General features: G+C 42.7%; 1 protein-coding gene across 1 annotated transcript; it reads right to left on the reverse strand.

Moving 5' to 3' along the window:
* Window positions 1–215: 215 nt before the first annotated feature.
* On the reverse strand, window positions 216–17,436 carry LOC118415040 (kinesin heavy chain-like). The gene is made up of 18 exons (XM_035819418.1): window positions 16,926–17,436; window positions 14,790–15,103; window positions 14,331–14,445; window positions 13,616–13,763; window positions 12,358–12,572; window positions 11,794–11,970; window positions 11,352–11,482; window positions 10,503–10,620; window positions 10,120–10,228; window positions 9,682–9,811; window positions 8,970–9,192; window positions 8,529–8,656; window positions 7,861–8,050; window positions 6,973–7,105; window positions 4,695–4,831; window positions 4,261–4,450; window positions 1,624–2,851; window positions 216–1,391 (listed from the first exon to the last, which is right to left on the reverse strand). Exons 2-18 carry the CDS (start codon window positions 15,013–15,015, stop codon window positions 997–999), a joined length of 3,993 nt encoding a protein of 1,330 aa, XP_035675311.1. The 5' UTR covers window positions 15,016–15,103; window positions 16,926–17,436; the 3' UTR covers window positions 216–996.
* Between the last annotated feature and the right edge of the window lie 143 nt (window positions 17,437–17,579).

Genomic DNA, 17,579 nt, shown 5'->3' on the forward strand with positions numbered 1-17,579 from the left:
CGGGCATTATATCTCTTCGATTTTATGGACTCATTTTGCCTGATAAAAATATATGTTGAGGATAGTCTGATAGACCTGTTGCTTTAATTTCCTACTCTGCATAGCATCATAAAATTGAGCTAATAGCCCATCTGCTTCTTACCGTTACTTATTATGATTAATAACACAAACCCTTAGCCATGGCAGTAAAACACAAATGGAAGACAAAAGAAATCTTAAAGTTTGTATCATTTTATAAACCGTGCACGCCTTCATTTACTACAAAAATACACTACCTAGTGCTCTCTATATTGCTTCATTAATATATTCTAAAAATACAATAATTTTACAGTTCTACAAAAATATACATAATAGGTCTGCATAGATTTATCTGAAATCTTTGTCATAAAATATAAACTATTTCATTTTCATCAATGTGAAAATTATCCAGCAATACACATGAACATATATACATGATATATAGACCTATAACAACATTTACTGGTCACTACTACTGACTCCTCCATAGATCCTCCCTATAGACTGGTACTTTTGCTAACAAGCTCCACATGCTTCTATCTAAAATTAGACTAAATTTGTTACTTTTTGAAAATTAACACTGATGTTTAAGATAATAATTTTCCACAATTTTGGTCACATTCGTCAATTTTTACATTCCCTTGATACAAAAACCACAGTAATACTCTCAGTGTTCTTTTCTATCAATCTTATGAAGATTTCTTGTCATACTTTATCAGAAGACTCAACTAACAGTTGTGAGTCCCAAACAATGCATAAGACATCTGTACAGGGTACCCATTTTAACTCCCTGCCAATCAAGTAACTCAATGAAGTTTCTGTACCTAAAGACAAAAGGAAGACTTTTGAAATCACCATTCATACAACTATGATGCATCAAAATTATCTCCTTTTTGCAATATTCAACAATCAGCTTGGTCAAATGTCTTAAAAAAACACAAAACCAACCAAAACTTTGCAACAACATAGAAGCTCATTTTACGCAGTTTTTACTCTACTTCTGTGCCTTCTCCATGCGAGCTGTATCGTCTCGGCGGCGTTACGTGCCCGGCGTATCCTCTCCACCCGCTCCTTCTGTTCTTTTACCGTGTCCATGTACGTACGCTCCCGCTCCGCCTCCTTCTCTGCTTCAATCCTCCTGGGCGTGGTCTCCTCTATCATGACTGTGGTCTTGACCTTGGCTTTTGTGTGTCCGCCGTCCTTGTGAGTCTTGGAGCCTGTGCGCTGGGAGGGCGAGGCGGAGCGACTCTTGCTGAGGAACTGGAGGAAGGAACTCTGGGAAGGGCCGTCGGGTGTTGTGGTGTTTTGGGTTGGTGCTTCCCTAGGTCTGCTTGTAGTTGACTGGTCCAGTGGGCCATCCAATGAGGAAACTCCTGGATGCATAAAATGAAAAGAAATTAATGTTTGCTGCGCAATCTAAAACCTCTTACTCAACTAAGGTTTGCTGCACACTCTAAAAACACTTGGCTCAGGTTCAGAATAACAATGGTGAGGTTATGGGTGTTTGATTGATTGTAGTCTGGGGGACGGGGAAAACTGAAAGATAATGTCAAACCTGAGAACAAAACTGAGAGCAAAATACTACAAATTCGTCATTCGACTTACCATTATAATTGCTGTCGTCCCTGCCTTCATCTCGAGATCCACCCAGGTATCTGGACAGCTTCCCCTCAAACAAAGCCTGCGTGGTCTGCCTCTCCAGCCCTTCATCTTTGCCAGAGCTGACAGCACTTGCCTTGCCGGGCGTTCCACCGTTCCAGGTACCGCGACTGTCAGCCGTAATGGGCCGCGAGTCTCTCCTGTACTGCGCGGAATCTGCGTCGTCGTACATGGTGGACTCGCGAGACAGCCCCAGACTCTCACTACTGGTCACACTTACAACACTTGATATGCCAGACTTTGGTTTTCTGGTGTATGATGACCCACTGGGCAGCTGGTTTGCTGTTGTGGGATCTCCCTCTTGGAGCATCTCCTGCAAGGCTGAGTCGAAGGTCTTCGAAGACAGGGAGAACTGGCGTGGGTCAAAGGAGAAGGCGCTGAATTCTCCGTGCCGAGAATGTGAGCTGCTTCCAACCGAATCGGAATGGTTTCTGCCTCTTTCAGAGGCATGATATGTGTTTTGGAGAGAAGAATCTGGATCAGAAGTTTTCCTTGTGTCTCTTTCTGAACGTTTTGCAGCACTGTTGGACAAGTCCCGAGACTTCAGACTTTCGAACAGCTCTCCTTGCTGCCTGGGTTTGACTGGAAGAAAAGCTCCTTGGGAATTCCCATACCCTAAAGAATATGGCTTCCACGCAGGGATATCACCACTGTCATTCTTGGGAATTTCATTAGTAGAATTCTCATCTCGAGGACTGGTGAGGGTTTGGTTACCCGCTGAGGACTTCAAATCATGGTGGTGGTCACCAACGTTTTGAAAACCGTCATCATCATAAGATTGAGTCATAAATGTCTTCCCAGCCAGGTCCCCTTCTTTCAAGCTGCCTGTGTTTGCTGTGCTCCATGTGCTCTCATTATCCTCTATGGTGTACAAGCTGTTCGGCCTGCCTGGTACGTCAGCCGTTCGCCCTGAGTAAGGAACGTACACCGCCGACATTTCACTTCCCCTTCCACCTTTACCAGGACTTTGTGAAAGGTCTGCTTCCAAAGCAGACGACATTGCAGTATCAGTGTTTGACTGGACCCCTCCCCATGCAGTAACCGGTGGCCTCCCCTGCCCAGAACCCTTCAACATCTGTTTCAGCGCCTGTAGCTTCTGTCTGGTGGCAGCTTCCTTCAGCTCCAGCTGTTTGCTGATCGTCAGGACTCGCTCCTTGTGGATCTTTTTCTCCTCCTATTTGAGAGAACATAAGATGCAGAGTCAAATTTTCCCATTCACATGCATGGCAGATAGCATTACTATATCTAAGGCCATACCAATTTAATTTGTTGGTTCTCGGATTTTTTCAGAAAAAAGTTGGAGCGACAGGGCGAAAAAAAAAAAAAAAAAAACTTGCAACAAGTCTGGGTTCAGGTCCAGAGTTTCAGGTTCGTAATTCCGGACCTGAACCAATTGTATATGATGATAATAATAATAATAATAATCTAGTGTATACATATATGTGTGGTAGAATACTTATCCAGTTGCAATTACATACAAAATTTGTTGGCATACACTTTACATGGAATTTCAGCAATACAAATGCAACATTATGTGCATTAGTATTACTTAAGTATTCACAGTAATAACACTGTAGTAATGCTTAGTAATAAAGACAAAAACAGAGTATTTCAACACACACAACTTTTAAAAACCTTAAAGAAGGTTGAAAAAACTTTTTCAGCATAGCATAATGTCTAATGTAGCAACAACAACAATAAATTGACTTAATTTCACCCAAAAAAATAGATAGTGCCTGAAACATCTCTTTGTGAAAGGTGCAGTTTGAATAAAAAATGCTTGAGGGCGTTAGTGTACTCATACATTAGTGTTCCATATATGGCAGCCCTTTCCAAATATGGCAGCATTCCATATATGGCAGCATTCCATATATGGCAGCCACTTCCAAATATGGCAGCCACTTCCAAATATGGCGGCAGCCATTTTGTTAATTCTTCACGGCAACATTTGCGTCTTTTTCCAGCACAAATTTCACGATCTATGGGTGGTTTTCGATGATTTTCAACATAAAGGAGAACATAAGCAGATGGTAGTTGTTTTGCAAGTCCAGTACTAGTTTCAGAAGTTCTGTTTATTTTCAACTGAACCGAAGTTTGCTTCAAGTGCAGCAACTGTTTTACCGGAACTTACACGGGGTTGTGGCAATTTCATTTTTTTTTTTTTTTTTGAAATTGGGAAAAATAGAAGCGGCGATTCCGAGAACCAACAAATAAAATTGGTATGGCCTAAGATGCACAAAAATCCATCCACACTAAAGTCCATAAACACTAGGAGTTATTACTCATTAGAATGTACTGCAAAAGATCAAACGTTGTCAATAATGAATATCATTTCTGATGAAATGTGTTTCTGTTTTGGAAAAAACAAATTTCTAGGTACTTGAGCCATATCACCTACAAGACCCACATGCGTCTAACATATTCTAGTAGCCTACTTTTATAATAATGTTTTCTACAAGAGCCACAAGCATTGATCCATGTCTTATATATTCTAGTATTCGAGTAGCCACCAAGTACCTGTCTCTGGGCATGAAATTGCAAATACTTTCCTTCACTCACTGAATAAAAACTGCATATCTTTACCTTCTGTTGTTTCCTCTGCTCTATTTTCAGCTGCTCAAGGACCTGCCTACTGTTCACAGTGCCCCCTCTCACTGGTACTGGTACTGCAACTCCCTCACTGCTCCTCCTGGACTTGGCACTCTGGACTTCCCCACTTGATAACAGGGGTGACTCATTGTGGCCAACAGATGAAGGCTCTGACAGGAAGGACCTAGGGATACAAGCAATGAAATTATGCTCTTGTCAGTACGAAACTTCCTGATAACGTCATAATAATGAATTTCCTTATGCACCATGTTGGATTAGAACAGTTGCAGTTACATCAGTATGTTTTAACATTGCACCATGTACATGAAAAAGTACACTTTGAAATACTAAGAAACCCAACCAAAACAAATATTGCATTGTACATACAAGGTCCTGAGTTACAAATAAACAAGCTCACTGAGTCTCACCTGTAGGACTTGGCACTGGATGCCTTACTAACACCCTCAGTTGGAGGAGACAGGGCATTCTGACTCTGGGACACTTCCTTGGCTTCCATGTCTTCGAGGTGCTGCTGTACCAACTCAAGCCTCTTCTCTGCCTTAGTCTACACAAAAGAAGACACACCTGTATCCAGGTATTCTACTAATGCTGTGCACTAAGTACAGCTTAACCCATTCTGAATTGTCTGAGGCAGAAAGAGGTATTTCCAGTCTAACAAGTAACGTTACAGTATCAGCTTTCCCTACAAGCTGGTTTGGTGTATTATGAGAATCAGCGTTCCCGCCAGGCATACGTCTTTACGTCTTTGGACGCATTTTTTTCTGGAAAGACGCACTCGGCTCGGCTGAATGCGTCCATAAAAAAGTCCGAAAGGAAAGGCTGACCTGTACCACAGTGTACAAAATGTATCTGGAATCTTTAAAAAAGATCTTTCTTTATAAGAAGGAATCCTAGTATCCTACCTTTACAATTTATACTTCAAATTCTTCACTTTCCGGTCATCCCAGTAGTCTTGGCATAAGGCGGAGCGCGACACGTTTTACAACTAGCGGACCCATGTACGACACTCCCAGCCACGCGCTAGAGCCGTCCGTTGCGCAATGTAATATTTTGTAGTCCGTGAAAAACATCTGACAGTCAGCATTCTTTAACACTTAAAGTATTCTGATATTAACATGATACTAACTTGCCCTCATTTTCACGTATTTGTTAAAGATTTGTGGGCAATGCTAGTATTGAACGAACAAACTGTTCTGCGCGAGTGCTGCACATCTCAACAAAAGTTCTCACGCTGTGGGCAGTTGATTGGCAGTCGGTATTTTTGACAACAGGCCGCCGACGCCAAGCAGTCTAGATTGGCCACCAGGTCCAAATCCAATCATCGTAATAACCAATCAGCATTCGATAAATGTAATGTTACACTCTGTCATTGGTCACCGGGAAAAAAGTTACCGAGTATTAGCGCACGTGACGTTGGTAGCCGCCTGTGTCGTCTGGCAACTTGTGTTTCTTCCCTAGCTGCTAACAATTTACTATTAAAGTTTCCCCATTTATCCAAGTTAAAAAAACGTGCGCGGTAAATAAGTGAAGAATTCAAAACTATACACTTTATTTCTTATTTACAAAATTTCTTTTGTTTCAAAAAGACAAAATTTGCGGCAGAAAAGGGGTCGCAATATTGTTGTCAGGCGTCGATCGAGTCGGTTGTGCACTAACGTTGGCCTCCGTGGCACATGGCGCGGCACGCCCCCCTCCCCAGATGGATCGTCGATCGCAGCGCCCAGCACGTTGGGACGTCTTTCTGGCTACTGCTTCAAGGCTACACCGGCACTGATCACTGCCAAAGAGGCAGCAGACCGTCCTCCTTCGAGTAATGTATAACGTCCTTGGTCTATTTAAAAAGAAATCTAGCCAAAGACTTCACTCCGAAAACGGGGTTACCTGAGGTCGCAGGAAACAAACGCACGCTCGTGGAAAATGACGGCGTGGCCTTGTAAAACCCCACCGATTCGAAAAATTTGAGTAAAATCATCGGGCAAAATAGAAAAAAACACAAAGTGTGATGCCGTTATTTTATCGTCTCGGAAAACTACTTGATGCGGGAGGGCGTAATATCGATCACAGGAGGTAAACACTTTTTTATTCAATGACGGAAAAAAATTGGCAGAATTTTTCCATGGGTCGACGAACTGGCTAGAGCCCAGTTTCGAAGCATCAAAAATCCCAAATTTTGATTTTGAAAATGGGAGTAAAAGAGGCAACCGACGTCCAATCTCAAGTGCATGATTATCCTCTCAAATTGCGGGAAATTGTGTTCTAGAGGGTTTGAAAATCCAAATTTTCCCGGGGGAGCATGCCCCCGGACCCCCCTAGAATGCGAGCGCCTGCGGCGCTCGTTTCGCGCCTCCGGCGCTCATTACGCCCCTCCCAAATATTTGGACGCATACTTTCAAGAACCTGGCGGGAACGCTGATGAGAATACTACAAATGTACGAAGAAAATGCAATGGTGCAGAAGTGGCTGTACAAAGTACATGTAGACTACAAGAAGATGCACACTTTGTTTCTAAAAGAGTTTTCTGTAGCTGCTGTTGCTTTGCACTAGCTTCTCTTTTGCCGGGTCTCAGCTGTCTAGCAAGTAATGTTATAACAGCTTTCCCTTCAAGCTGATTTGGCATATAACATACTACTAAGAAAATGCACTGGTGTAGAAATGGCTGTAACAAGATGCACACTTTGTTCCTACCAGAGTTTTCTGTAGCTGCTGTTGCACCAGTTTCTCTTGTGACAGGGTCTCCTCATCTGTCTGAATGTGCTTCAGCTGCAGTACATACGCATGCTGCCGGGCGAGCTGCTCCTTGGTGAGGAAGATCTTACTCCTGAAGGACAACACGAACAGTGAAATATTAGATTGCCTTAGTTTCATCAACTTATTTTGTCGCTTTTCATCCTTAGTCTAGTATTGCCCATTGCCAGTCTTTCAAGTAGCAATTACGAAAAGGGACAAGTCCAAGAAAAGTACAGTAACTGTTGTACATGACAGTATGTATTCTGGACAGTTCAAAGACTAACAATCTCATTGCAAATTCTAATTGCACCAAATTGAATCAAATAATCTATTTTTTGGAGTCTAAGGTGCCTGCAACATAACTCCTTTCAGTGGGTTACGTCTGAGGTTATTACAAAACAAGACAGTGTAATTTCTGTCCATCCCTTTTCCACCTTGCAAAACTGTGGTATGCTATACATGAAGTCAGTCTGCACATTGTACGAATAGTACCAGGGCTCTAGCCAGCGTCCGTTTTTCCGTCAATTGACTGCAAATTTGCTGCGTGTGACGGAAAATTTTTAAAACCAATCCGTCAACCTTGACGGACAAAAATCCTTGGTGGAAGCTACAGGCAGCTTAGGGACGCCCTCCACAGCCGTAATAGCCACACACTGTTTGTTTTGCTATTGTTATTATTGTTGACGAAGTGTGTCTGCGCCCTTTTGCATACGATTATCTCATTAAAATTTGTTTTTCAAGGTCTCAGTTCAGTCTCTCTAACTCCTGGAATAGTGTTTTCGCGACAATGGGAATTGGCTGACGGAAAAAAATTTCGAGCTGGCTAGAGCCCTGGACAGTACTCACTCCAGCTCCCCCCTGACCAGCTCCAGCTGCTGGCACCTGATGTCCTGCTGGAACTCCTCCAGGTGTTTCTTCTGCTCCAGGTGCTCCACCTGCCCCTTCTCCAGCTTCTTACTGATGCTGCGGATCTGTTTCTCACGCTTCTTCTCAAACGGCGACCTGTACTGCTCCTTCCGTCTGGGAGAGACTGGTTCTACACAGGACACAAAAAGGACTGTGTATTGAAATTTAGGCTAAATATTCAAAATACATAAGATAAGTTCTAAGACAAGACATAGCAGCTACAGGCTCACATTGCTGAGCTTGTATATTCATGTACAGCATGGAATGAAAAATAATACAAAACAATCAAACATGCCTTCATTATACAGTCTTGGCCACATATGCATATAAGGAACAAAAAAAATTGATGCCAAGAATGCAAAGTCTGCAATAAGTACTGTTGCATTATCTTGATAAACATTCTCCAGACCAGAAGCATAACCTTTGATACTTTCAATAACATGAAAGTTCAAATGAATTTATGAAGAGTTCCTGAGTTGACAAAATTAACCATTTTCCTACACATAAAATGCAGACTCCCAAAACTTGGCATACCTTACAGCCTACCCCAGAGTTCCAGTTGCTTTAATTTTGACCTTGATATTTGGTGCTTAAAAAGGCAGTGTTACCTGATTGTACAGAGAGCCTGGTAGTGCTGGCAGGGGTGGCCAGCTCCCGGGATGTGCCACTCTTGGGCTTATCTGTGGACAAGTCAGACTTGTGCTGGTGGGTAGGGGCACTTCTGGTCCTGGATTTACTGGGGAAAAGAAAGCAGAGCTTAAACAGCAGTTTCCTAATGATATTACAAATGATATTATATGATGCACATCTCTTGGCCAAGTACCACCCATAAGGAAAATAGATTGCCAGAGTGAGATATTTGAGGCGACAGTATGGTCAGTGTCTCACTACAGAATTTTTGGAGCCCCATACATTGTGATACCAGCAGTGAACAGTTTCAGGTGAAAAATCACGCCTCAAGCTCTCTGGCAACTCTTTCAATTTGGCGACATCTTGGGTAATGTCGGCCAAGTTGAAATTCAACACTTAAAAAAGTACAATTTTCATACCTCGCTGACCTCTTGGCACTTCCTTCAAAAAGACGATAGCTGCTTGGCTTTGTCTTGACAGGCGTCTCGTCGAACCCGCTGCTGGCCGTGAGCATGGTCTGCTGACTGATGGGACGTGAGGAGGACTCCAGGGAGGTCTCCGACACCCACCGACCCATCCCCTTCAGAACAAGCTCACGCAGCACCCGCAAACACTCACGGAACAGGTACGGGCTGTTCACTCCTGGAACATTGACAGATATGAGTCAAACATTCGTAGTATCATTACCTTTTACTTCCTCAGACCAAGTTCCCATGGGCAACAAACAATAATGACATATGCTGGAAGATACGGCAAAGAGTTTGTAGTGTACTGTAAGTACTGTAACTGTAAGTTGTAAATCAAGATTAATCAAGCATCATGCTGCACAAACAGCAGGTCTATGATTAGAACAATCATTCTATTTCGGTGTCACCACACCAGCATCTGGGGTAAGAAAATACCAAAAAGTAACAGGAAAAGAAATGGACATCTGAGACAAAACTCAACCATTACAGTACTCAAAGGTACAACTCACAAACTCTTGCCATGCCAGTTCAGCATCATGGGTCATCATGATCATCAATAAATTTGCTATGTGAAGCAGGCATGGCTGATATGTTAAGAATATGACATCCGTGCATTTCCAGACTTGTATGTTTTACGTCTAATGTTTGTCCTTCAGACACTGACCTGCAGTGACAGGGTCGTTGACCTTGCCCACCAGGAAGGCCTGCATGATGAGGGCACACTTCTTCTTTTCTGCCTCCGACAGTTGGACAGGCTGCAGGGGGTCTGACTGGGAACTCTCCTGGTCTGCCTTCTACAATGGAGGGGAAACATCATTAGGTAATTGGAGGACTGCAGGAGCTATGGAGGATTTGGAATTTTGTTTTTTATTTTTGTTGCTCCATTTTTCTTGAGCAAGCTTTCAAATTCATTTCCTCTATTTCCCAAACTATAATCTTTCTTCACCTTTTCTTAAAAGCCATAAACTCTTATAAGTTAGGTATCACAAACTGATACACCCTTCTAGACTTACATAACAAATAAAAGCAAGACAGCAAAGCTTTTGCCCCTGACTCATGCTATAAGGCTTCCATGAGGATGAGACATATAAAGTCCTCCTACCTGGCCTGGAGGTAGCCCGGCTTTCAGACACCTGACCTCAGCCTCCAGTTCAGCTACTCTCCTCTTCAGTCTCTTTATCACCATCTTGTCGTCCAACTCTTCATTGCGGCTGGAAAAAAAAGACACGCAGAGGCATGCTTTTAAAGACACAGAGGAATGTTTTTTTAAACAAACATACTTAGCAAAGTGGCAGAGACCAGTCTCAAGTAATTTTATTTTCACAAAGTCTATTTGCTTGTAGCTCAGACAGAAAGATTAACAGAGGTCATGTCAACGTAGATGTCTTATGTACAGATGAGGGAATATTTCTACATCAAGAAAGTCCTTTCTAAGACCATTATTGTTGTATAACGACGGAGAATGATGTCCCCTTTCCTGCCCACCTGGCATGGTTGGTGATACAGGCCACCCTCTGAGCGAACCTGCAGGTGGACAGGGTCTCCCCCAGGTTCTGCTGCTCGATGGAGATGTTGGCCACCATGGCTGTCAGACAGTTCCCTCCTGTAGGCAGAAACAATACATTCACCATCAATATCTTGGCAAGAAAAATGAAAACTTTGGAGTAGATAGTAATAGTCATTTCTCTGTCCTGTTGCCTGTATACAGTGACTGTCAGTGCTAACATTATTCAAGATGCTACCAATGCTGAATGGTCTGAAAATGCACAAAACAGGGCTGAAACAGTCTTACCTATTGTTATTGGTGGGTTAAAAGGGCTGAATCAAGATATTGTTCCCTTCTTCCTGGTGAGTAGAAAGTTTCTGTAAAGGATGTGCTTTTCCCTGTTCCCAAAGTGCTGAAGGGTTAACTGTTTGTTTGTTCTTACTCACCCAGACTGTCCCTGAGTACCATGGTGAGTAGGGAGTTCCTGTAAGGGATGTGCCTCTCCCTGTTCCCTGTGCTTACAGTGCTGAAGGGTTAACTGATTGTTTGTTTGTTTGTTTGCTTGTTTGTTCTTACTCACCAAGACTGTCCCTCAGTACCATGGTGAGTAGGGAGTTTCTGTAGGGGATATGCCTCTCCCTGTTCCCTGTGCTTACAGTGCTGAAGGGTTAACTGATTGTTTGTTTGTTTGTTTGCTTGTTTGTTCTTACTCACCCAGACTGTCCCTCAGTACCATGGTGAGTAGGGAGTTTCTGTAGGGGATATGCCTCTCCCTGTTCCCTGTGCTTACAGTGCTGAAGGGTTAACTGATTGTTTGTTTGTTTGTTAGCTTGTTTGTTCTTACTCACCCAGACTGTCCCTCAGTACCATGGTGAGTAGGGAGTTCCTGTAAGGGATGTGCCTCTCCCTGTTCCCTGTGCTTACAGTGCTGAAGGATGACACTGCCAGGGACACCAGGCTGAAACTGCTGGCATTACGACTGGACAGAAGAAAAACAGCTCCATATAAGTTTCAACTCTATATTCTTTCATTTAGTTGTCTAGAAAATCATAGCGTAGTTCATAATCAGATATTATGATCATTGTCTCATGAGACTTTATTTGAACAAAATCATTGTTCTAAATGTATCTACTAACTGTCTTCATGGTTGCTTAAACCCCAAGATGCCTCTTCCAGTTTTCACAAGAAATGCCGCCTTTCTTGTACATGTAGATACAATCCTTCCCAGAATACAACCTGTCATTATCTCATGCCAGACCTGTTCCTTCCCAGTATTCCACATCTTTTTACCTCATTCCCGAGTTGTCCTTCCCAGCCCGCCGTGCGCCCTGCTGCAGTGCCACGATGACCTGCTCCAGGTGATGTAAGGACAGGTTGATGAACTTGGCCTCCTCCAGCCGAGCGCCGCGGGTACCGGACTTGGACACTCTCTCGCTTCCCGCCAGGTCAACCAGGTGGAGCTTGGACCTACAGAGAGAGAAAGTTTGCTTCTTAGAGCCAAATATATCTAGTTAATCAGTCTTCTCATTCTCATAAAGACAATAATGATGAATAGAAAAAAATTTGAACACTACAGACAAGTGCAAAAGACAAATAAACCTGCCCTTTTTGGTCCACAAGACAATATGCATTATAGTCAAGTATCGAGTCTTCAAAAGAGAACAACTGAAAAATTACTGATGGACATTGTTCTCTTCTTTGTGACAGTTTAAAAAGGAAATAATCTCTTTTACAAAAGGTATCAAATTCAAAGAAATTCTTTGGTACAGCACATATATATCACTATATAATATTCGAACAGTAATCTTGGGAAAGACACATGGGTGCAGATAAAGCATGTTATGCTGTAATGACCTTGTGATGACTTCTGAGCCTATCTCCTTGGCCTGTAGCTGGATGGTGAAGACTGCGTGCGAGCGCGACGACCGCCTGTTCATGGGCGTCTCCGCCACCTTCCTGTTAGCCTGGCCCTGCAGCAGCAGGCTCTGGGCCACGCGCTCCGTGGAGGCCAGATGGGTGGACAGGTTCCGGACTACGTAGTACCCCTTTCCTCCCTCCACGACTGACACCTGCAGACAAAATGTTTAACATTGACTTCAGATAAAACTTTGACATCTTTTCAACCCCAGTTCAAGTACTTAAATAATGCAAACTCTTCAACACACTCACCAAAGTCAATTTTCACTATATGATCCATAGTTTTTCAGCACAACATTTCATGATACACAGCTTAACTATATACCTACAATTAGTACAAACTAAGTTGTTTTCCTTTAAAAAAAAAAGATATATCGTACATTCTAGCACCCAGCTTAGTAACCAATGATAATCTGAATAATACACAATAACATTTAACAGTTATATGCACACGGAAAAACCGCACAACCAAGTTCACCTTACAAAATCTACACCACGGAACAACAATTAGCACCTTATCACTTCAGTGTCCACCTTTTTTATTAAGAGTGCATTCCTTTATCCATCACACATGAACTATCTACTAGGCAAAAAATCCTACCAAATAGCCTATACGTATGTATTGCCCTGTAAAACATGGGGGAAAAAAAGGAAAGATCATCATTGTAAGAGAAATGGTCATATTAAGTACGATTACATCTTCATCAGATGCTTACGATCACTGTAATTACTTGCACAATAATTGGAACATCAACAAACCAATGTCAAAGCTTTTCCTAACATAACAATGAGCACACCCTAAATGTTTGGCATCATGAATTGCATTTCTGCTTTATTTTCAAAACTGAATACAAAAATGGTTTCTACCAGGACCGTGTTCAATCTCATTAATCAAGACCCTGTCATTACTATCCTCATCAAGCACAGTGTGAAGACAAACCAACAGCTGCCTACCCTGTGTTAGGGATCCCAGCAGCAGTATAATCAAATACAACAAGTACTGGATACTTCTACTTACTTTTACTACCATATACCACAACTACAATATCAGAACCTGACAAATTCTGAGAGACAGTCACTGAACACCTGAGGAGCCAGCAATCATAAACAGCACAGCACCAGTTCCTTGGCCCCAACAGAGGTCGTTGCCTAGTATAGGAATTGATCCAGATACTATCACATAAATGTTGCCCACCTTACTGAGCTGTGGCACCACTCCTGTCTTACTGGCAGGGTTCAGCAGATCATACCCAGTCTCCTGGTAAATCTCCAGGTATGAGACCTTCACAGAGATCTCCTCCTGCTGACGCTCTTCCAGGGCCTTGTAGATCATAGACAGGGCTCTAAGAAAGGGGGGAAATTAAAATAAATTACACTTCCAGGTACATGTAGCAAGTGACGTGCTAATACACAATTCAAGTTGAAATATCTGACTTTCATTCAATGCAAAAGCAATTTGAATTAGAAATTTTACACAATACATAAGAGTTAGTCAAAGACGTGCCGCAGTCCAATGTTTTGACAACTTACCTGTCATAATGGGCTTGATATTGTTACAAACTTTTTAAAAGGCATCTCCAGCAGTCTTTTAAGACTGCCGGAAAAAGCTTGTCTTGCATAACAGGATAGATATCCATATATATCATTCAAGCAACTGGATATGATTTGGGTCAGACATTTCAGGTAGCACCCACTACCTTTCGTCGGTGACACTTGTCACTAGTAGCGCTTTTGGTGAATACATGTATGACCTACTAGTACTTTGAAGGTGGTCAGTTAAAAACAACTACATAGAAGGATCACTTTAACCTTCTCCTAGCTGACTCAGCTTGTAGCCAATACAAATTTGGTCCCCAAAAACAGGCCCAGCTACTAGTAGGAGAAGGTTAAGATGATCTTGAGTACCTTACCTTGGTGCTAGCCCCCTGTCAGCATATCTCCTGGCACCCCCCTCCACAGTATAGGTCTTCCCTGAGCCTGTCTGGCCATAGGCAAAGATGGTTCCATTGTATCCAGCAAGGAAACCTGGTTGAGGAAGGAATATGTTGTTAGCCATTCCTTTGACAAACATACTCAGTTATGCCTTGGACTTTTGCACGAAACTTAAAGCTAAAGACTTACAAAGGAAAGGATTTGTATGAGTTCAGCTTCAAATAGAGAATTTACAACCATAATTATCTATCTACTACTATACATGCAGTATTGACTCCGCAGCAGCTATCTATCAAGAAATAATAAACATGCCATGTAAGTTAGTAGTTGCCAAATTTATCCTTCGGAAAGATGTCTGTGTTGGCAGTCTCTTCTTACCAAAATTAAATGCACATGTATGAGTTTTACAGTTAATCATCCTAGTGTCCTTAACTGACCTTCCACAATATCCCTGGCCATGCAGTCGAACACCTCCTCCTGAGACACCTGTCCATCAAATACCTGGTCAAACTTGAAGGAGTGCGACAAGCCCCCCCTCACTCCAGAGTCAGCGTACATGGACGTGCTGGGCACTTGGATGGCCACCGTCTTACTGGAGCTGTCCACGCACTCGGAGCCGTGGTCCGTTGGACGAACGCGACAGAACGTCCTGATGTTGGCCATCGTAAAGTCTCTTCTATGGTCTAGTCCTTACTATTAGTTGATTACTAGTACTGATGAAGCAGCACTTTTCCATCTTGTTACCAGTATGCTACATAAGAAACAGGATACAACATAAATTATCATTGATATATATAGGCACTGGGTTTGTTCATAGGTTTGAACAGAATGTGATACAATGTTACTTGTTACAGATGTGGCTCATATATTGGGATATGAACATGGTACAATCACCACAATTTAAAAAAACAAAAAAAAGATGATGAAAAGTGTACCCGTCAGCATAATTATCTCTATGGTTTAAAAAATACCATGCTCAAGAATTAGGAACTGTGAACTGTGGCTTCTGTCTTTCAACTTTAGATCTGTCTCAAGTTTGCAAACCATGTGTGTATAAGAGTAATATAGAATTATGCAAATGTATCAATCATAAATCATGCCTAGACCTGCTAGCACGATGAAGGAGGTTTGAACAGACGGTAGCTAGGAACAACAGTAACGTTACGTGTATTTCCCTTCGATCCATTAACAAAAACAACAAAAACTGTTGTTGTTGCTGGAAAAAAAACAAAGACGACATAACGTAAAATGTTTCAATTTTAGGTAAATGATTTGAACTTGTCAGATCATCATGACTTAGTTTAAATTTTTAATATCAGCCAAGTCTTGTACCTGTGTTGAATGCTCAGTTCATCTACAATTTTTGGGGTTCGCTTAAAAGGCTGGGCTGTCTACCAGGCCAGGCTACCTGGCCTGTCTACCTGGCCTGGCTATCACGTCAGGCTACTCAGATCCCCCCATTCATAGCCCCATCATATGGCACTCAGCCAAAATAGCTGATTGACAGGCATAGTAATTGCTGATCTCCAACCCTGCTAGTGCCAGTGACCCAAGGTTGCCCTGTCCACCACTGGCTGGGCCCTTTGGGAATGTGTCTGGGAGGCCTTGCTTGCAGCATGTCAGGAACACAAGTACTGTACCAGCACTGTGTTTGTGTATGTTTGTGGGTGTGTAAATGTGTGTGTGTGTGTGTAAGAATGGGCTTGCCAGCAACAGAAATTTGTTTCTTTATTGAATATCTATCTTCTAGAACAGAAACTATCTCAGCTTGTGCAACAAGAAGGGAGAGCATAAATCACTTGCTCACTGTAAAGCCAAACTTGTATTGACCAAGGGGGGTACTGTATAATTACATGTACCTCCTTGTTCTCTATGCTAGTATGCCATGTTGACATATACAATCTTAGTAGTCACATAGCATTTTTGAGGCTGTGGATTGTTATCCACTGTACAATTTTTGTGTCCAGGACAGAGCCCAATCCTCTCCTTCCACTGACAATAATCTCTCCAACCCCCTTGTACAAGTTGGAGTGGGGAAAGAACTGTTAACAGATTTTGTGACATGTCAAAGGATTTGAACCCAGGACCTCTGTTTTCTAGATCTAACACCCTAAAGCATTTACCGAACACAGTACTGGCACAGTACAGTACTTGAATGTGTTCCTGACAGCTGCAAGGAAGGCCTCCCAGACACTTTCCCGAAGGGTCCAGCCAGTGGACACTGGCAGGGTTGAAAATTAGCAATTACTATGCCTGTCAATCAGCTATTTTGGCTGAGTGCCACATGATGGGGGTATGAATGGGGGGATCGGAGTAGCCTGACGTGATAGCCAGGCCAGGTAGACAGGCCAGGTAGCCTGGCCTGGTAGACAGCCCAGCCTTTTAAGCGAACCCCAATTTTTGCGCGCCTGTACCAAGATAACGATACAAGAAACGGTGGGGGAGAGGGAGGGGTGTCACGGGTCAGGACACCTGTTGAAAGAACGCCGAACTAACATTCCTCACCTATTAAACAAATTATCCTGGATAAAGCTTTACCTCTCAAAAAAACAAGGCTACGTTAAGTATCTTACCTTCTACACTCCACCTTTCTTCATAGATTGCTGCACATGGGCTTCTAAAACGTGTCCCAATCTTCTTTACGGAGGTTCTCCGTCAGAAACCGTTACTTTTGGAGTGTTTCTGTCGCCAGACCTTCCTAAACAACCGAAGGTCGCCATGATTAAACTTGGACTAGTCCATAATCGAGGCCATGGGGGTGTGTAAACGACGTCCTTAAAACTTTCCTCTATTATTGTTCATCAACAAAGCACGATTTTCAATAATTCAGTCTAGAAATTGATCTAGGAAATTAGATCAATTAATTTGATAACATTGTTCGGCACAATGATAATTAAATGGCCTAATTTTGACTGGTTCCCCCTGGGGCTCCCATGATGCACCACGCCCGGGGCTTTGTCCTCACCTGTGTATGTTTGTTGTGTCTCTGTTTGGCCCAGTTTTCAACAGGATACTATGACTAGTGCATGGATACATAGCCGGATACTATGTACGGTACGCCAGAGGGGGTGGTTATCCAAACCTTACAGCGTTGGTGACAGTTTCTTTGACAGTTTCTGTCATAAGTACATGGGCCATGGCAACCATTGTGGATTTTGAAACAATTTTTACCATCAAGCCATGGGGCTTTCATCAACACTAGCATGAACTGCAAGAGCCAAATGAGA

Source organism: Branchiostoma floridae, chromosome 4 (assembly GCF_000003815.2).
Source record: "Branchiostoma floridae strain S238N-H82 chromosome 4, Bfl_VNyyK, whole genome shotgun sequence".
In the NCBI taxonomy this organism is placed as follows: Eukaryota; Metazoa; Chordata; class Leptocardii; order Amphioxiformes; family Branchiostomatidae; genus Branchiostoma; species Branchiostoma floridae.